The 21,804-nt window shown below is 41.1% G+C and overlaps 1 protein-coding gene across 1 annotated transcript in view; it reads right to left on the bottom strand.

Annotated features, from left to right (window-relative positions):
- Nucleotides 1–6,278: 6,278 nt before the first annotated feature.
- The window catches only part of C17H12orf40 (chromosome 17 C12orf40 homolog), a 40,158-nt gene continuing 24,632 nt past the window's right edge, over nucleotides 6,279–21,804 (bottom strand). Inside the window, exons 9-14 of the mRNA XM_029547871.1 lie at nucleotides 21,200–21,714; nucleotides 20,389–20,458; nucleotides 19,013–19,073; nucleotides 14,717–14,780; nucleotides 9,893–9,975; nucleotides 6,279–6,975 (exon numbers count right to left, since the gene is read on the bottom strand). Of these exons, the coding sequence (XP_029403731.1) occupies nucleotides 6,490–6,975; nucleotides 9,893–9,975; nucleotides 14,717–14,780; nucleotides 19,013–19,073; nucleotides 20,389–20,458; nucleotides 21,200–21,714 (1,279 nt within the window). The 3' untranslated portion in view covers nucleotides 6,279–6,489. The remainder of the gene's footprint in view (nucleotides 6,976–9,892; nucleotides 9,976–14,716; nucleotides 14,781–19,012; nucleotides 19,074–20,388; nucleotides 20,459–21,199; nucleotides 21,715–21,804) is intronic.

The following is a 21,804-nucleotide window of genomic DNA, read 5'->3' as shown; positions in this document are numbered from 1 at the left end:
CTGTCTTGTGCTCTTTCCTTCAGATCTCATCTTGGATTTTAGCATCTAGGTCACACAGTGAGCACACTGTGGGAACTGGACACAGAACATATTGTTGGGGCTTTTTATTCATTTTAATTTTATGTATATGGGCATTTTGCCCGTATGTAGGTCTGTCCACCATGTGCATGCCTGGTAACTGTGAAGGCCAGAAAAGGGAATCAGATTCCCCCCCCCCCCCAAACTGAAGTTACAGATGGTGTGAGCCACTACTATGTCACTGCTGGAATTGCTCTGAAGAACAGCCATCGTTCTTAACCACTGAGCCATCTCTCCAGCCGTTCTACCGTCTTTCCTAGCAAATGTTGTAGTCAATATTATTTGGGGATTTCTACCACACCTTAGCTCATTTAGTTCTCAAATAAAAGAACACAAAACCTTTATGTTTATAATAAGCCGTAGAGCAACACAGCTGAGCAGACATCAACCCTCTGTGCTATTTTGTCCACTTCCCTCTCAATAACCCGGAGATATCCCTTCCATGTACCACCTGGGGTGAAGTGATGTCTGTGGCTTGTTTACACCAAGGGCTGTGTGGATACCTGTGGTCTGTGCTAAAGCCTGTGGCCTTGCCAAGGCCCGTGGGCTGAGCTGCCACCTGATGCCATGTTGATGTCCCGGTTCCAGGCAGCCTCCAAGTACATGTACACAACAGACTTTTATTCAACCACAGAGAAGAATAACTCCAAGGGGGAGTTACTCACTGTTGGCAGGAGTGAAAACTGGTTTAACACTATGGAAAACAATGTTGAGATCTCTCCAAATGCTAGATACAGAACTACCGTATAGCCCCGTTCCATTATTTTTTGGAACATACCTAAAACCTAAATCTTACCGCAGAAAGGCTCACACATTAGTGATTATTGCTGCTCGTTCATACCAGTAAGGGCATGGAATCACCTAGCTGTCTATGAACAGGTGAGTGGACCAAGAAAGAATGGCATATAAAACGATCAGCTTTTCATTCAACTATGAAGAAGAATGAAGTTATGAAACTTGCAAGACAATGAATAGAACTGAAGTCAGGAAAACCAGACCCAAAATGACAAATATTGCACGTTCTCTCTCCTACATGGATCTTAACTCTTAACTGTTAGCAATGGATAGTTACATGGAAGTCCATGAAGCACAGGCCAGAAAAATTAAAAGGAGCCCATGATATAGGGAAAAGAGGATTTAGGGAAGTAGATTGGAAAGGAAACAGAATAATGTGATATGAGGGATTTTATTGTTATTTTTGGACGTGAATTTGTTTATTGTATTGACTGTAAGTTTGTGTTTTTCTTAGATGTTTGCACGGTGTCTGCAGAGTCCAGAAGGGTATGTGGGCATTCTCTAGATGGCACTGCGCTGCTTTCTGAGTGCTGATAATCAAATTTGGGTCCTCTGCAAGAATAAGCAGTGTTATTAACCAATGAGCCATCTCTCCAGCTCAGGTTTCATTATTTTAAGCAAATTCATCTGTGAGACAAGTCTAGAAAAGCAAAATGAAAAAAAAGTATATCTTTACCCCACTCACTCTGTACATGGCTTTAAGTTTCTTTCTGTAGTTCTAAGTTTCTACTTACATAATTTTCCTTTTGTATAAGACTTTCTGGTGACAGTGTTGGAGCAGCAGGGAGACTGGCAGTAGAATTCCTGATGTTCCTGTTTGTCTGAGAAACTATTTTTCCTCCTCCAGTTTTGAAAGGAAGCGTGTCAATGATACATAATTAAATGCTGGTACTTTTTCTAAGCAACTAAACTTCCCCTCCATTCCTCTTAGGCCTCCCTGGTTCTGAGAAGTCTTTGTTCCCATATCATCAGATAACTTTTCCTTTGGCTCTTTCTGTGATGTTGCCAGTTATAATATTATATGGCTGGAAAGAAAGGAGGGGGTTTGTTTTTTATTTTGTGTTTATCCTGATGAATGTTCTCTGTGTTTTGTGGACTGATGGCTAGCTTTGTGTGACATTAAGAAGTACCAAGTCATTATTACTTCAAATACTTCTGTTCTTTCTTGCTCCTACTTATGGGCTCCCCATTGTTGATGCAGTAAACCCTTTGTCCTATGTCTCCCAGATATTTTTTCCTCAGTCCTTTTTCAATTTCTGTTTTGCTTGGATGTTCCAAGCTCACAGGTCCTTATATGCTGTGTCCTGTCTGCTATTGTGTCCACCAAAAACATTCTTCGTTTTTGTGATGGTAGTTTTAAACACCATCATTGGAGACATTCTCAAAATTTCCCATCTCTTTGCTTATACCCAGTTCTTCCTAAAGAGTCTCACTAACAGGGAACCACAGATTCAAACTTATGAGCCTATGAGGGACATTCTCAATTCAAACCACCACAACCCCGACCAACAACTTGAATGAAGTGTTTCATGCTGGGTTTTGTCAGATAGTCGGTGGCTCCTGTGGGGAATATTGGCTCGACTCTTTCAGATTGCTTACCCAAGCTTAGATATGACAGCTGGAATAGAATTCAAAAGAAAAGATGCCCATAAGTTTCTGGAATCCTATACTCCAACTGTCACAATGCCACATTCACATTTCAGACTCAAAAATCAGAAGATAGTATCCACTCAAATTCTACTGGAGGAGAATATCCTATCTCTTTGCAGAAGGAATTGCATGCTATTGTTCAATAGTACACACAGAGAAAACTCAGAAAGCATAATCACTCCTGCAATCTATGACTAGATCTGCTTTCTGCTCCTCAAAGAGAATTCTATTAAAAATGATGCCTGTGGGCATTTGTCTCACACAGTGACATGATATTTGAAAGTATGACTTCAAGAAGGATTTCTTTGAGTACAATAAAGTATCCTCATTTATTGTTAGAAAATGTGATTGATGGATGACACCCTGAAGCCTGCCTGCCACCCCATGGCCCACCCCTGCAGCAGGAGTCACTACAGTGTGTAATTACGTGGTGGAGAGATGGGAGAGAGAGTGGGAGATGTGTTTCTTGGATGCAACAGAAGAATGAATTGTTTTCAAAACCATTTCCTTAGTCTGTGTCGTTTTATTGGAGAATTGAGTTATCAATGAGCAGTGTTTGTTGAGTCCCATTATTTTATTGTATTGATGTGTGTCCCGCTCCTTCTTCTGATTTTCTGCTCTGATGCTATTTCTTGTGTTTTGTTCAGTCTGGTTAGCTTCTTCAGGTTGAAGTTTTCCTTTTAGTGCTTTCTGTGGGGCTGTATTTCTAGACAGATACTGATTAAAGTTGGTTTTATCATGGAATCTTTTGGTTTCTCCATCTATGGTAATTGAGAGTTTTTCTGGGTATTGTAGTCTGGGCTGGCATTTGTGATATCATCAAAAATCACAGGAGGGGGCAAGGGTGGGAGAAGGGAGGGGGATGGGAAAGGGGAACATGAGCAAGGTATGGGGACGGGGCAGGAGAGAAGCCCTGAGGACCAGCAGAATGAATGGAAATATACAACCTCGGGGAGGTGGGGACCCTCTACAAAGTACCAGGCCTGGGAGGTGAGAGACTGTCAGTACTCACAGGGAGGGACCTTATATGAAATGCCCAACAGTGAGGAGAGGGATCTTGAAGAGTTCACCTCCAGTAGAAAGACAGGGCATCAAGTGGAGGGATGGGGTTGCCATCCCACAGTCAAAAACTGACCCAGAATTGTTCCTGTCTAAAAGAACTCCAGTGACAAAAATGAAGAGGAGACTAAGGGAAAGGCAGTCCAGTGATCGGCCCAACTTGTGATCCAGCTCAAGGAGAGTCTCCAAGACCTAACGCTAACGATGCTATGGTGTGCTTACAGCCTAGCATGGCTGTCCTACAAGAGAGCCAACAAGCAGCTGACGGAGACAGATGCAGATACTTACACCCAACCAATGGACTGCAGTAAAGCACTAAAAGGAAAACTGGTTGAATTAGGGAAAGGCTGGAAGAAGCTGAGGAGGAGGGCAACCCCATAGGAAAACCAGCAGTCTCAACCTGGAACCCCGAGATCTCTCAGACACTGAGCCACCAAAGCTGAGGAGGAGGGCAACCCCATAGGAAAACCAGCAGTCTCAATTAACCTGGAACCCCAAGATCTCTCAGACACTGAGTCACCAGCCAGGAAGCATACATGAGCTGATCTGAGGCCCCTGACACATATACATCACAGGACTGCCTGGTCTGGCATCAGTGAGAGAAGCACCTAACCCTCTAGAGAAGGGTAACTACTGGACTATAAAAAAAATTAAAATAATAATTAAAAAAAACAAACAAAAGTATGAGTTGTGGTACATCCTACCAAGCCTCTCTGGATTTTAGTCTACATTAAGAAGTTGGGTGTTATACTAGTAGGTCTGCATTACATGCTATTTAGATATTTTCCCCCTTAAAGCTTTTAATAGTCTTTTAAATATACACTTTGTGTTTTGATTATGATGTGTCATGGGGAATTTCTTTTCTGGCCCAGTCTACTAGTGTTCTATATGCTTCTTGTAACTTAATAGGCACCTCAATCTTTAGGTTGGGGAATTTTTCTTTTATTATTTTGTTGAAGAGATTTTCTGTCCCTTAGGCCTGGGTTTCTTCTTGTTGTTACTATTATTTGTAGATTTGGTCTTTTTACGGTGTCCCAGGTTTCCTGGATGTTTTTTTGTTTTTGTTTTTGTTTTTTGTTCCTTGACCATGGTATCTAGTTCTTCTACCTTGTCTTCAATGTCTGAGATTTGGTTTTCCATCTTATGAATTCTTTTGAAGTTTCCCACTCTGACTCCTATTTGAGTTCTTAAAATTTTCATTTCCAGATTTTCCTCACTTGGGCTTTCTTTGTTGATTCTATTTCTACTTGGAAGTCTTGAACTGTTTTCTTCATTTTGTTCCATTGTCTGTTTGTATTTTCGTAGGTTTCATTGGTAGATTTGTTCATTTTTCTCTTTAAGGACCTCTAACATATTTAAGAAGGCTATTTTGAAGTCTTTGTCTGTGTTTCAGCCATATTGCATTTCTCAGGGCCTACTCTATGTAGTAGGGTTGCTGGGCTCTAAGGAAGACATATTGTCCTGGAGGTTATTGGTTGTGTTTTTATGATGGTATCTAGGCATCTGGGTTTCAGGTGATTGAAATTCTAGGTGCTACTATCTATCTGGTCTTGTCTTTGTTGGGTGGGTATTTAGTTCCTTAGTTCCTGTTGACCTTTCTGGTTCTTAGGATGGTGTGGTGGTTGTGGATTGTCTGGTATGGAATGCTTCTGAGGTCCTGATGGGTGTGGTGGCCATTGAGCATGTCCCAGTTAGACTGTGTTTCTTAGTAATAGAAACTGAGCTTAAAATTAGAGATGTGCTTGGGGGGGAGGGGCGGGCAGAGGCCCATAGGAGTAAGGAAATCAGGCTGTGCCACTCTGCTCTGCTTAGTCTCCCGGGAATGGGGGACAAGAGCAAGGAGCACCCACAGCTGATAGATTTGCTGCAGAGATAGAGATGAGTCTGGGGATTAGATTTGGAGAAAAGGAGGGAACACAAAGATGTGGAGATCACCTACTTGCTCCCCTGGCCTGCTTACTCTTCTGGCCTGTGTTGCCCACAGTTTCCCAGGTAGAGGCTGAGATAACAGGATGGTTTGGTGAGAAAGGCTGTAGGTGATCTGGAGATGGGGGTCAGAGAGAAAGGGAGGCTGCAGCAGGCGGTCTATACAGAGCTCTGGATCAGAAAGGATTTGGGAGAGAGGAGAGTGAAGGTCTAAAGATCACATATGTTAGATGATATAACTACATCAAGGTTTAAAATAATTATCAAGAGAAATAAAGTAATTGTGAATATTTTAATTCAAATAAGGACAAGTAAACATGAGAATGGCAACATATATACCAAGAATGGCAAGTTACATATATGTATTTGTGCATATGTATGTGTACATATGTATGTATGCATATGTATACATACACATATGTATGTGTGCAAATTTTCTATGAATAAGACTTGTACTGGATGGTTTTCTGTGTCAACTTGACACAAGGTGGAGTTATCACAGAGAAAGGAGCCTCCCTTGAGAAAATGCCTCCATGAGATCCAGCTGTAAGGCATTTTCTCAATTAGTGATCAAGGGAGTAGGGCCCATGGTAGTCTTAGTTCTATAAGAAAGCAAGCTGAGCAAGCCAGGGGAAGCAAGCCAGTAAGTAACATCCCTCCATGGCCTCGGCATTGGCTCCTGCTTCCTGACCTGCTTGAGTTCCAGTCCTGACTTCCTTGGTGATGAACAGCAATGTGGAAGTGTAAGCTGAATAAACCCTTTCCTCCCCAACCTACTTCCTGATGCTTTGTGCAGGAATAGACTAGACTATTAGAGAACTATTAAATACATGAATATTAAAACTGTCTATAAACAATAGTTCTTAGAACCCCCCTTTATGTTCAGCCTCATTTTCTCATTATGTATTATGTTAACGAAGGACTGAACACTTCCTATTGCCTTCCAAGGGTAAAGGAAACACTTCTTCCTAGTTGGAGATGTTAGAGTGAGTTACTCGTAGGTGTTTCCTGCCCTCCAGTGCTATCTGCCATCCTATCTTCAGTGCAGCTGCCAGCCTCAGGATGGGAGGACTCCTTTTCTGTATCAACACTGGGACTACTCATACATGAGCACCATGTAATGATGGTGCACTGTACAGCAACATCTGCTGTGTTCCCCACAAGGGGTGCTTCTTCTGTCTGTACCCCTATGTCACATCTCTCAGCCTGAAGCACACAGTTATCAGTGCTTCTGTTTTGTGATGTGTTCTCTGAATAGCACTGAGACTCTGGAAATGTATCAGCATTGTTTTTCTCTGGGGACTGGTGAAATTTATGATTCTGTTTATGAGCTTTGGCACTGTCTCTCATAGATATGTCATCGAAATGATTTTCCATCTTTTCCAGACAACAATTATCAGTTGTTTCTGTAGCTTTCTTGTTTGAATCTTCAATTTGCTGCTGTATCTGATCTTCATCTTCAGATAACTAAAAGAAATTAAAGAGATCTATGGTAAATTTAAAAACTGGCCATTTCAAATCAGTCTTTAAATTCGGTCTAGGAAATTTTTCAAAAATGAAGAGAGCTTGATAGGTTACAAATCAAAGCATACATAACATCAAAGATTAGTCAAAGGCTCTCCCACAGCTCCCAGAACACTGAGGGGTTTTAAACAGCAATAATAACAAGAGTCACTGCAATAAAAATGCAAAAGAGAAGAGCTACCATGTCCTCTTCTCAGACTGTAGTCCCAGGTTTTATTACCCCATGACACTCTTCAACTACTTAGAAAGGGTGGAGAAGTCATATGTTGCCAGGGAGCTGCGACAAGTGTGACCGTGTTCACTCACTGGCTCCTTAAGTGAAATATTTCAGTTCTATAACTGTCATTCCATCCATCCCACAAAAGATACAATACCTTAAGGAGAAAATGAGGATGTCAGTTAACTGAAAAGTAGGTGGTTACAATAGATACTGCAACTGTTATATAAAGGGACAAACTTGGTTGACTTTCATTTCTCAACTTTATAAGTAATTTATGAAAGCTAATAGAACTACTGTATGGATATTGTAATTAAAATGGTGTGTTTACTGTGATTGTAGTTGAGTAGAAGAGTGCATGCCAAGAATGTATGAAGAATGGATTTCAGTCCCTCCCATGGTAAAGAAAAATAAAATACATTTTGAGTATTCAAGCTGAAAAGTGGAGAGACAAAGTCTGAATGACAAAAACCTAAAATGAGATCTAGACTTTATCTGACTGACACTGGGCAGCAAAAGCAGCCAAGAAATGCACCAGGCTGGCCGCTACAAACTGGAGAGCGCAGTCCTGTGCATCTATCTCATCCATTCAACATGAGTGAACGTCTGCGCTCGCGGGGAAGAAGAACAATGCTGCACTCTTACACATAATCACAGATAAAAATGAAATTCATCAATAATCACACACGTGAAAAACTGACAAAAGCATTATGAAGACTAAGCATGAAGCACATGGCAACCATATGAGGCCTCCCTTAGACTGTGGAGCCTCTGAAGAACTCGGCACAAATGACCTGCTGACACCTGAAACACGGGCAGGCTCTAGAAGCAGAGTATGTACGAGAATGGATCGCAGCCCTCAGTGTGAAATGGCAGAGAAAACAGGCAGTGCAGTGCACGCCACAGTTTCAGGAATGGAGTGTATGAATAGCATTCTATTTGCTTAGGAGTTAGGGCCAACACTGTGAATTGGGACTCATAGAACCAAAGCAGAGGAGAGACTGGTGCACTAGTGCGTGTAGATCAGGACAAGGAAGGGAGAATGTTAAATGCCATCCGAAGTCAGCTTTCAAAGTCGGGAGATGCTATACAACATTTAGATGGGTTAGTAAAATAGGAACCTACTAAATGAGAGGAACATGATTGAATTGGTGTTCTCAAAAAGTTGTGATCTTTGCTCCTCAGAGAGGAAGTTGGGGCAAAAACAAAGTATTAAGATTGTTTGAAAAACAAGCACAACCATTCAAGAACAAACTGGTGGAAACAGAGTAGGAGAAGCTCTAGTGGGAGGGACTGAGAAGTAGGAGAATTTGCAATCAATCAGGTCAAGTGAATCTAGCTTCTGAAATGAACACTTGGGCATACTGAAAAAGAGTCTATAGATATGGGAAATACCAAAAAGCTTAAAAGTAAAATCAGTTTGAAATATGAGAGGGGAGAGATTCTCTTAACTATGAAAGAAATGACCGATAGAACACTTAAATAAAGATCATGATGCTTCACAACTGCTATTTCTGCAGTGTGTAACATCGTTGCAGCTTTAGAACATGGGACAACAGAGGTGTCCTATACAAGACCCTAGTCATTGCATTGTCAGGTACAAGTCCTTAGGAACTGGAGGCTGGAAAGTCTGCATGCTGCTTAGTTAGGTAACGCTACAAACTACAGTCATGTGGGAAGAGAAAACATTAACTAAGAGATGTCTCCATCGGATTGCTTGTAGGCAATTCTCTATAGTTTTTTCTTGATTAATGACGGATGTGGCTGGCAGAGTGGGAGGAGCAGCACACTGTGGACAGAGGTCCTGGACTGTATAAGAAAGCAGGCTGAGGAGGCCACACAGAGCAAACCTGTAAGCAGCACTCCTCCATGGTTCCTGTCTCTGCCTCGGCCTGAGTGCCTGCCCTCACTTCCCTCAGAGATCAACGAGGATCAGGACACTTAAGCCAAGCAACTACCCTCTTCTAAGGTGCTTTGGTAACGCTGCCAATCAGAGCGAGAGGGCGGGCTCCGGCCCAGTCTGGCAATGCAGACGTTGCTGGTGTCCTTAGCACACCGGCTCCTTGGCACACCTGACGCCAGGGGCAGGAGCAATGAGAAGACAGAGTGAAGGGAGGAGATTTTCATTCAACGGTGGTTCATGAGAAGTGTGACAATTTCCACTCAGAAGAGAACATGCTGTTCTACTATAAGATTTCAGTCCCTGACAACACTGAGTAGTTTACCACATTTTATAAGCCTCAAAATTATGTTTTTAATGTTTATTTGGTTATTCTATATTTCAAATTATTGTGAATTCTTAAAAATAAATAAATGATATATTATGTTTATCTGTATACATTTATATGATGCAATAAGTACATATATATAAGTGTGTGTATATTTATATATCTTGATAGGAAACTTTTATAAAAATTTATTCACTTTGTAAATGTAAATCACTAATATTTGGTCAAGTAGTTGATTTTACTTTATTGTTTACATTTTTCTACCATTACATTTTAAAATTTCCTAAGTTTTTTAACTTTGAAAACAACATTTGTTAATTTTTATTTCTATGGTTGGCTCAACTCTTCTTAAAGAGACAAAAATGATGTTACATTAATACAGCATTGATTAATAAGTCAAAAAGGAGTGTCTTACCAAGTCGGAACTGGAGCTGAATGTGCTCTCGGTCGGCCGAGGAGAGTAGCTGGCAGACTGGCTGCTCTGCGAAGACTCCAGGTCTGGAAGACAGGTTCATTCGTGAAGGCCGGCACCGCTCACGTGCCAACACAGTGACAGGCACCTGAGTATCACTGGCTCAGCAGCCAGCGTTGTTAAATGTGCCAAGCTTACTTAAATGTTTGATGTTTAACACTTGTTTATTCTAGCAGGATAAAGTATAAAGTAAGAGTAGAGAAAACAGGATTGACTTTTCAATATGGGAACCATTTTTAATAGCAAATATCTTAAAGTGTGACCCAGGAGGCACCAAGCTTATAAAGCCTGGGCATGGGACATCTGCTTGTCCAGTGAACAGACATCTCAGTGCAGTCAGAACTGTGTGATGCCACCTAGCATGTCGGTATCTGCTTAGTCAATTACTTTTCAATTCCAAATAAAGTTTGGAATGGGACTGGATGTATGTCGTGGCTTTCTGCCACACATAAACACTGCAGAACAACGGCAGCTTCCGTTACCTTGTGCCTGGGTTTATGTGTTTTTTTTTTTTTTTCAACAAGAAAAACAAGCAGAAATGAAAACCAAGCAGGAAACAGTTACCCTTACTCACTGCAATTAACCATGAGCACGAGCTACTCGTGTCCTGTGTCAGGACTGACGCTCTCTGTAACAGAATCTCATCTCTGTTAGCTGTGAGCGACATAACCTAGTTGTATTCTAATACCTGCAAACACGTGAACAAAATAAATTTAAAATTAATTTTAAAAAGTTATACTTCCGCCGAGCATGGTGGTACATGCCTTTAATCCCAGCACTTGGGAGGCAGAGGCAGAGGCAGAGGCAGGTGGATTCCTGAGTTCGAGGCCAGCCTGGTTTACAAAGTGAGTTCCAGGACAGCCAGGGCTACACAGAGAAACCCTGTCTCGAAAAACAAAAACAAAAACAAAAACAAAAACAAAAAACAAAAAAACTTCAAAAAGTTATACTTTCACAGTTATTTCTGATGAAAAAGAAAATTGAAAAAAAAAAGTGAGGATTTGATTTGATTAGTAACAGTACAGTCTACGCCTACTCTCTCTTTATAAGGTTCAGCAAGTCCACAGGTGCTATAATCCCAGATTCCACAAAGAAGAAGCATGTTGGTTCCAGAGACCTTACCAAGAGCACCATATGAAACGGTGTGAGGACAAAAATGACAGTTCAGTTCAGTAATGCTTGAGCGACTACACAGGTCGCTAAGGTGGTTTCTAAGACTGTATGGACAAGCTCTCAAAGTGTTCACAGTCTTGTGCTACAGAAAGGAAGTGTGGTGGTTTGAGTAAGAATGGCCTCCTTAGGCTCATACAGGTGAATGTTTAGTTCTTAGCTGAGAGTCTGTTTAGGAGGGATGAGGGACGTGATCTTGTTGGAGAAAGTGTGTTCCTTTGAGAACTCGAAGGCCCAGTCTCTCTGTCTGCTGCTGCTTGTGGATCAGATGGAGAGCTCTCAGCTACTGCTCCAACACCATGCCTGCCTGCCACCACGCTTCCTGCCATGATGACCACTGGCTCAACCTCTGAAAGTGTAAGCAAGCCCCAAGTCAAATGCTTTCTTTTATAAGAGTTGCCTTGGTCATGGTTTCTTCACAGCGATAGAGTAGCACCTAAGACAAGAAGTGTGACTTTGTAGGAAGAGGTGTACCATTGGGTAGGTCTTAAGGATTCAGGAGCTAATTTATTCCCAGTTAGTCTTCTCACTTTCACTCTCTGTGTGCTTGTAGATCCGGATGTAAGTTCTCAGCTCCTGCACCAGTACCATACTTGCCTGCCTACTGTTACCCTCTCCACCATGATGGTCATGGACTCCATCCAAACAAGATTCGGCTATACCCGTGCTCTCACCAGCACTGCAGACATTACAGATGATTCAGATTATGGAACGGTAAGGGGGATGCACCATACAGCATGCGAGATCGGACAGACAGGTAACAGGGACTGTCGTCCAAGTGTGGCACCACAGCCTAAAGCTAAGAATGCTCACTGTGGACAGAGGTGCTACTCAGCACAGAGTTCCCACCCAGCCAAAGTACACACAACCGTAGGAAGAAGGATAAGGAACTTGGTGCATTATTCCAATGGCTGTGGCACAGGTAAAGAGGCTGGCAGGCCTTCCACACCTGCTCAGATCCGGAGTCACAGAGAGTTACATTTTTGTAAAGGTGCCTAAAATACCAGAGGCAAGGTCAAACTCACAGGCAGGAGATACAGCCTGGGGAATTCTGACAGTCTCTCTCTGTCTGTCACAGAAATCCTCAAAGGACACACTTGACTTATTTGAATTACTAGGGCAAGCAGCCTTCTCTCCCACCCATAGGGACTGAAGGAAAAGACAAGAGAAGCCAGATAATGTCAACTGGGAAGAAATATTGACTGGGTTCATAATAGTTTCTACTTAATTTTTTTCTGGGACGTCAAAAGAAAAAGAAATCCCTGAATGAATGTGTAAGGAATGGATAAAGTCCCAAGCAAGTGGGTGTGGTTGGCATGAGCACAGCCATGTCAAGGACTCCAGGGCCTCCAATGTGAATGACAAACCTGCCCCTGGTCTGTGTGCAGTACTGACCATGTATAAGGAACATAGTGACTGCAGCTTCTGCCTCCCTCCAGGTATTTAGAGCCTGAGACTGCTCCCCACAGAGACCTCACACTGAGGCTGGATCCACCTGCATCCTTGTTCAGCTGCACACAAAAGCCTTCCTCCCCGACTCAGATGTATCTAAGAACCATGCTGGTTGTCCAGGTTACCGCTGCTGTGAGCTCCATCAGTGCGCTCAGTGCACACACCGCAGCGTTTCTGTATGTGTGCTGTCAGTTCTTCACTCTCATTGGCCCGGTCAGGGCAATCCCTAAAGCAAAGCAGGTCATGGCACTTCTTAAACTTCATCTTCTACTATTGACATTTTGTGCTTTAATTGTTCTTTGTTGTGCTTTAATTGATCTCTCCCTATCTCACAGCAAAGGCTGCTCTGGCTGTATTTTCCACTTGGCAACGTATTTTCCCTTATACTGGCCTTTCTCATTCTTACTTTACTCTCTTGGTTTTCCTTTTACCACTATTTCCTCTCAAACAAAACAAAACAAACAAAGAAAAAAAGCAAACAAACCTCTCACCTCTAAAAAAGTGCAAAGTAAATTTTCCACACATACTCTTCTATGGCGTCTGTCTTTGAATTTCGGGGACAAGGGGAAGTGCACACATTTCTAGTACAAGCTGACACTGGAATGTCATCAAATCGCTGCATCTGTTACTGCAGCCAACTTCTCCCTAAAGCCAAGTGAAGCCAACTCATCAGAACTCACACAAGATAAATGAAGTTCACAGACAAACTCGGCAGATTAGGAAAGACAAGTAGACACCACTCAGTAACTTCAGGAAAAATTTGAACTACAGAGAAAAAATTCAGCCAGGAACTAGAACTACAAAAGAAGAGAAGGAAGAAAAGGAAGAGGAGGAGGAAGAAAAAGAGGAAGAAAAGAGGAGGAGGAGGAAAAAAAGAAGGAAGCTAACAGAAAATTAGGAAAGAAAAGAGCCAACACATCAAACAGCTCTGTGGACTCATCAACAGCTAGGACCACACAGAGACAATGCCAAGGATGGAGACAGGTCAAGACACATGCCCTACAGTGCATGCAAAGAGAAAGCATAATGAGTGTGACAAGATGTTCAGGAACTCTGGGGCATGATTACAGGGACAACCCCAAGAATCCAAGGTAAAAATGAACTGGAAAGAATCGAAAGTCATCAACAGTTTGTTCAAAAAATTAGAGAAGTACTAAACCCAGAAAAAGAAACCCCCTACCTTTTACACCCCAAAAGGTAGGGGGTGTAAAGCCCCAAAAGGACCTGAGCAGAGAAGACCCTCTCCAGGGTGTAGCACAGTTAGTATGACAAACCACACAGGAAAAGCAACATTAAAAGCTGTAAGAGAAAAATACCAACTACACACAAAGGCAGAAATATCAGACTAACATCACATCTCTTGTCAACTTGGAAACTAAATAATGGTCAATCAGAATTGCTACACCTAGAATTTGAGCTTGATGGAGAAATAACATTTCAAGATAAGCACAAGCTAATATAATTCAGGAAATATACCCAAGAAGAACTTTTATGTGTGTTCCAGAAATATCAAGAATGATCAGAATAACTGGGCAGTGGTGGTGCATACCTTTAATCCCAGCACTTGGGGGGCAGAGGCAGGAGGATTTCTGAGTTCGAGGCCAGCCTGGTCTACAAAGTGAGTTCCAGGACAGCCAAGGCTACACAGAGAAACCCTGTCTCGAAAAAACAACACAAAACAAAACAAGAATGGTCAGAATAGCCAAGGACACAATAGTGACAACACAAGAGCCCAGCACCAGAAGACGCAGAAGTCTAACAGAGCATGGACGTGCACACAGTGCTGGATGGCTGGGAAACTAATCCATGAAAGCCATGAATAACAGAGTGGATGAACCTCAAAATAGTTACCTGCTGAAAACTGAAAACAGGCTAAAAAATGGGTAATAGTGACCTCTAGGGACCATAGTAGGAAATGCAACAGGCCACATTCTCAAACTACAGCTGAGTAAAAGACTGTGAAATTGTAAATTTACATTATATGTGTTCATTGTTGACTACTGTATAAAAGAAAAGGCAAATTTAATGAATTCTACTTTAGAATATTTTTGAAATACATATGGGTAAACCCTTCAAAACATTTAAAATTTAATTTCTATCTTTTTCTTTTCTAAAATAATAAACTTAACACATAGTTACACTCACAGATTTTCTCAGTAGACATAGGCCTCCCTTGTAAAGGACACATTCCTCTTCTTTCCATTGGTATCTACATAAAAGAATCAAAAATTTACAAATGCAAAGTACTGATAATAGTGTTCATTTATATCTACACTGTCAGCCTGTTTATACCACTTCTGCTTTGTATTACTTACATTCAATAAAGATAATTTCACAGAGAAAAAACCTTTCCAACTAAATTTAAAACTTGGCTCAGAAACATCAAGAACAGAGTAAATATTTACTAAGAAATTCAGTACTAAGAAAAGGAAAGGCTGCACTCCATCGTGGTGTGTGCAGTTTTAAATAAATGCAAGATAATAAAGTACTTGAGAATTTAGTCTGCTATACTTTTTCTGGACTTGTTTTGGTGTTTGTTTTGTCTTTTAGGTTGGCTATCAGTTATTACTTCTCCTTTTAAAGATATAGTCAGAGCTTGGAATTGTAAATCACCTACAGAACACACAATTGGTTGTAAATTTACTACTTTCTATGTAATTAATGATTTTTGTTTCCTTTATTGTTTTTTAAAACCAGGGTGTTTCTTAATTTCTAGGAAGTTAGTGAGGTTAAACAACTGGGTTTGTTTTGTTGTTCTGCTCTGGATTTTTATAAAGCCTGATGAGAGAATATGGCTACAGATGTTTCTATTGCTGAAAGGCTACATGACAGTTTGCAGGGACGGAAAGGAGCACTTCCTGTGTCTTTTGGTGGGACACAGTTAAGGGGACGTTGTCTAGCTGTCTCCCTTTCCTCTTGGACACAAAGCCAGTTTACATTTCTAAGCCCACTCCCTGGGCCCAATTTCTGTCTGAATTACTTTCCTATAAACCATAGGACCATGGGAACTTAGAGAAGAACGTGTTTAATGTGGAGGTGTCTGGCTTCCGAGGGTTAGAGTTCAGGACAGCTGAGCACAGACATGGCGACATCAACAGCTAAAGCTTACATCTGGATTCAAAAGATGGGGGAAGAATGAGAGACTGGGAAGGATGTGAGCCCTTCTGAAACCTCACGGCCCACTTCCAGTTACACTCCCTCCAAGGAAGCCATACTTCCTAATCCTGCCCAAAGAGGTCCATCATCTGGGGAGCAAATACTCAAATGTAGGAGCCCACAGCGGGCCCCCAAAGGAGAGGGAGCTCCATTTGCTCTGCAGGAGAAAGGGGCTGCCCTCAGTTTGAGCAGCACTTCATGCTTACTAAGATTACAAGTGCTGATTCCTTCTTCTCTTTTCACGGGCTCTGGCCTCGCAAAGGCAAGGACGGGGCTGCGTATGATCTATAGTCGTCGATATTATGCACACACATAACCAACAGCTTTTATTTTTTAATATTTGTATCTATGATCTAGAAATGTATAGGGGGTTTTCTTTTTTACTTTGACAGTCCTTCACAATGTGTATGGTAATTTCAAAGCACCTCCCATTCCTTCTATTTTATATAGGAGTGTGGCTTTATTTATCTTCTACCTTAATCAGGTAACCCAGTGGCAGAAGAAACAGAAAAACGAGAAGGAAGAAGGGAGCTCAGTACAGGAGGAGACAAAGGGACAGGGACAAATAACATGGGGGTTGTTTTTGTCGAAAGCCTCCAGAAACCATAGTCTTTTCGATTTACCTAAAACTATGCAAAATACATGTGAATAGACTTGTATAATGTATGTATGTAATCGACATTATCGGAGCTCAAGTATTTTAAGACATCTCTTCTGTTTACAGCTCAGTTTAGAGGGTTCATCTATATTATTTATACTGGGGAAATGTGGGTTCCTTAAAATCAGCAGAGCACCCAGCACTAACGACCACATGCCAGTAGTGGAGAGCGCCCCCTTGTGTCTCCTCTGACCATGTCCCATTAGCACTCCTCACAGCTTCCTGCTAGTCACCCAGTCTCCTCTTCTGCCTTGCTGAAACCCTAGGGCTTCTCTGGAAGCTGTCAACTAACTTTTATTCTAAACATTTTCTCCGAGAACTGTATAATGTATTCAACAAAGACCAATGTATTAACGACTCACGGCTTCAGCTGGCCTACAGCCTGTGAATGCAAATGCCTAAACTACATAGACCATGGATCCCAAGCTCCATGTGCCAGCCTTATCATTCAGAAATCTGCTCCTCCCTGAGTCAGAGAACAAGGAGGTACTAGCAAACAGAACAAAAGAGCTTGGAGATCATAAATTATATAATAGCACGGTTGCTTCTCTCTCTTCCTAAAATCTCCTGGTAAATAAGCATTTCTCCCACACAGTACCTCGGAGACCCAGCCCTTTCCATCTTGTAGCTCCAGGATTGCTTAGGGACATCACTGCCATCCCGTCATCAGTAAAGAGAGAATACAGAAAAGCAGCTTCCACCCCTCACAAGCCTTCGACTAGAGCAATGTACACAGCAGCCTTCGCTAACTTGTCAGCCTTCTGGCCACAGGGTGAGCATGGCTAGGAAGCCACTTCCCAGCAGCAACCCTCTGCGCACGGAGAGTGAATGCAGACTGGGTGGTCATGGGTCTCATCTGCCACCTCCTGTTTTCATGCTTGGTGAATGGCGCCATGACACTTCTCATTTTCTCATTCGCTTTTCTAGACCATCAAGTATACACTTTTCTGTTTCCTCCTTGTCCCTTTACTAACCACAATCCGTAAAATCCACCCAAATTCTCAGTCTAAATCATCTTTCCATCCTGAACACCACTGCCCAGCTTTAAAAACACAATATCCCAGCAGACAAAAACAATTTCACAAATCATATGACCCATGTTCAATTGATAGGAACACATAAAAGTGTACATATGAGTGGAAAGACAAAGGCAATCCATACAGTTGTCCTCTGATTTTACACATACTCTGGGGTATGTGTGGCCCTCCTCCATCAATTAATAGTCAAGACAATAATAATAATAATAATAACCAGTGCCTCAGAGACTTCTTCACAGGACTATTTGGTCGAGGTAGTCCTGCAATGGAGGCTTTTCTCTCAGTGTGCTGGCATCCTCAAGTTGACCATTAAAGCTGACTAGGATGCTCAGCTAGGAGTGTGTCTGCTGATCAAATCTGTCTCTGTCGACAAGGTCAACTGTAATATTCTAATGTCACCATTCTTCCCTGCTAGGACTTTTAGTGGGCCTCTGTTTAGTGACAGGAAATTAAAGTGCTAAATATCATACAAATTCATTTGTGAGCTGGCTCTTTATTTTGGCCAGAATTAACTTTTTGTCATTCAGCACCTCCTTGTAATTTATAAGTTGTGTCTATGACAATAATTAAAATTGAACAAGGTTCTAGAACTTTGTAAAACAAACAAAACCCCTCACTTACACCTCACTTTCTGTAACTCCTTCCCCTAGATAGCCAAAGCATCCAGCAAGCTCATAACTGACAGCTGTGCTCAGAAACTGCCTCTTGTAGAATGTCTCCCTGTTAACTACCCTGGAAAATTAAAACCCCATTTCCATGGGCTACCCATGCCCTTTGGATAAGCTGAGTGGTGGCCATTTATCTACATGCGTTACTTTTATTGTCTGCATAGCCACGGAAGAGTTTTAAAGGCAGATTATATAACATTTTACATGTGTACCTTGCAGAACAAAGTGTAGACAGAATGCAAGCTTCAAGAGCTTTAGCCAGAGTTTCAAGAAGAAACTCCCTGGTACCATTTTTCTGTCCGGTGCTTACTTAGCGTTCTTAACACTCAATACACACGCATTGTTTAGGGTTTCTATTTCTGGGATGATACACCATGGCTAATGTAACTTGAGGAGGAAAGGGCATTTCAGCCTGCTTTCATATAGACCCCAGGACCACCAGGACAGCGGAGCCCCCACCCACAGTGCGCGGTGACCTCCCCCATTAATCATTGATTAAGAAAATGTCCCACAGCTGGATCTTATGTGGCTATTTTCTCAACTGAGTCTCCCTCCTTTTGGATGACTCTATTCTGTGTCAATGACATAGAGCCAGCAAGCACACTTCCTAAGGATGAACTGTGACAGGAATTTCCCATGACTCGGTTGTACTCACCAAGAGACTGCTGAAAACACAAGCAGTTTTTCTTCAACAAAATCTTACAGTGCACTAGAAACGATTTTTAAATGTGTCTAGATTAATCTGTCTCACATAAATGACATCTTATTTTTCTAAGCCATAACTTTTTCAGTTTAAGAGGATAGGAGTGTACATAAAAGTAAACTTAAGAATAAAAACTAATCATAAACCAAGGTAAACTAAATGCTAAAATATGGTATCACAAACAATTAATTGAAAAGACAACATGACAGTGAGCTTTACCTCATTCTGGTCAAAATCACATGACTGTTTACAGTGTAATTCTTCCAAAGGAATATCAGCCCTAGGGATTATTAAAACAAGAATTAAAGCATATTTCATCTGACAGTTATTATTCTAAATTATTGTTTCAAAACTGGGTCTCAAATCATAATTATGAGAAGCTTCGTAAATATATGGATTGAAAAGTATTATGCCAAACTGACCATTTATTTTAATGTGTGGGCTAAACCTCCTGTTCTCCTGTGTCCCAGTGTTGGGATTACCAGTGTGCATCAATGCACCCAGCTCTTTTATACAATGCTGGGAGCAAACACAGGTCCTAGTGCTTGTGTGTTAAGTAACACTGAGTCAAATCTGCAGCCCCAAAACATCTATACCATGACATCATCACACCAGATAACTTAGCGCCACACTCAAGACTGAGAATCAGGTTCTTTCTTGTCCTTTTTCTTTTCTTTCTTTTTTGTGCTCTTGAAACACAGTACCATGCATAAACTTCTGAATAAATGCCAACTCCATAAAATGATATGTGCGAATTCTTTTCATCAATAGATACTTTAAAGATTTCCATAAGACATTACTACCACAATAAAAATTTCACTTAATAAATTTCAAATCATAAATATCTGACTAAATTATGATTAAGAAAATTAGAACTGTTCAGTAACTAACAGCCACAGTAACACTTCCTTTCATTATCTACAACTGTAGATAATTTATAGAAAAGCCAGCAAGGCAACCTCAGAACTGAAAGGAATAAACCATGGCTTAAAAAATAATGGATCTGATTAAAAATCTAAGACACAAAACCCCTTTTACACCAGCAGCGATAAGAAGCCAAACCTGGTGACATATAATTGTTTTCATGTAACAAACCCATAAGAGTGATGAGCCCTCACCACACTGCTTTGTCACACAGGGAGTCTGGGGCTGAGTGCCAGCATGAGGAGAATGTGGGACACACAGATGGGGATATTCTTGCCTATGCCACCTCACAGGATTCTCGTTGTCCCTGATTCTAGCAATGTTCCTGTGGGGACTGCAAACAAGACAATCTACTGTTTGTGTCAATAAGCATTCGACACATACAATACTTCTATTTCTGTTCATGGATAAATTGATATTTAGACTATATGTGGTGGATATTCAACATTAAATGGTCAAATAAGAAGGTATTTGGGGTCTGGAAAATGTGACTGCTGTATGTTTAAGGAGTTGCTAGTACTCATTGTAAAAGAAAATGGTAAGGCTTCTTTAAGACCACTTTGCTCACCCTACTAGAAAAATATTACCATCTCGTGTTCTATTTGTTCATTTGAATGCATGCATTATAGTAGATCTTAATTTACATATCTTATATTTAAGCATAAACTTACATAGTGTACACTGGGTACTCCCAGGCATTTCTCTGCAGTGCTTTCAACCGGTTATCACTTTCAATTTTTCCTTCAAAAATATAAGCATGTACTGAATTAAATTTAGTATCATTTATTTTCATTTTTAACTCAAAGCATATTAAAAGGATACATGGAGGGGAATTGGTAGTTCATGATGTAGTGCAATAAAACACAATAATTGTGACTTTGGGTACCTCTAAGCACATTATATATTAATGTACTGTCCATTCATCCCTTGGTATTTGATAGGAATAGGTTCCAAAAACCTTCCCCTCTACCCATTGCTCTACAGACACCAAAATCCACCCGTACACACCAGTGCCTTGCAGAAAATGGCTCAATCTGTTCCTATAATGCATATAATCTCATATCCTTTCTATTACCTCCAAACAACTTAGAATATATGGTACAGTATGAGTGCTCCTTTAAAAAGTACTGATCGGTGTGTATGTATGTTTGCATGCGTTGCATGTGGATGGAGGTCAGGGGAAAACATCCAGGAGTTGGTTCTCTCCTTCCACCATGGGTTCCAGGATTAAACTGAGGCCAACAGAAAAGCCATCTGGTCAACTCCAAAAGATCTTACTAAATAGCTACAGTCTATAGTAAGAAAAACGTCTGTACGTGTTCAGTAAAGACACCTTTTTTTAGTTTTAGTCTTTATAGTTAGCTGAATCTGAAGATACAGAACATTTGGCTATGGAGAGCCAACTATATGTGTATGTGTTTAAATAGCTGAAACATGGTAATGTATATTTCTATAGAGAAAAGCTGAATGAACAACACCAACCTTTTCTCCCACAGTTGATGGAGTAACGACCTTTCTCAAAAGACCTTCTAAATTCATTTCTTTCATTGCTATTGTAGTCCTGGCAGGGCCTGTTTGACTGACAGGTTTCTGTGTAACTTGTATTAAAAGGAAGATTGGGAGAAGTTGCCTGTGGAGCTGTAAACTCCCCGTGAATGAGCCCACTAGTGGAATGGCTTTCATCAGAAGACACGACATGGGTGTCACTCAGGCTGTCATAACCACACTTAGTAAAGGTTGTCCTTCTCCCAGGCTGGTCTTTGCTTAATAAGTCGATCATGCTGTGACTAACAAAAGAGTTATGATTGTCTGGAAGATGTCTCTGAGTTGGGTGGATCACATCTTCAAAAAAATTAGAGAATTCTTCATTATTTGCATAAATCTGTTGCACTGATGTTTTTTCCATAGCAAAGTCTGGCTGTCTTCTTTCATACAGGCTTCTGCAATCTTCATCCATAATCACAGATCTTTTAGTAAGGAAATCACCAGTTTCTGAACTTTGGAATAAATAAAGATAAATTTAGCAGGAAAGGTTTGATCATTTTCTTTTAGAAGGACTTAAATTTAAACACTAACTTAAATTTAAA

Source organism: Mus pahari, chromosome 17 (assembly GCF_900095145.1).
Source record: "Mus pahari chromosome 17, PAHARI_EIJ_v1.1, whole genome shotgun sequence".
In the NCBI taxonomy this organism is placed as follows: Eukaryota; Metazoa; Chordata; class Mammalia; order Rodentia; family Muridae; genus Mus; species Mus pahari.
Note: the sequence above shows the minus strand (reverse complement) of the source record. Positions and strands in the feature narration are given on the sequence as shown.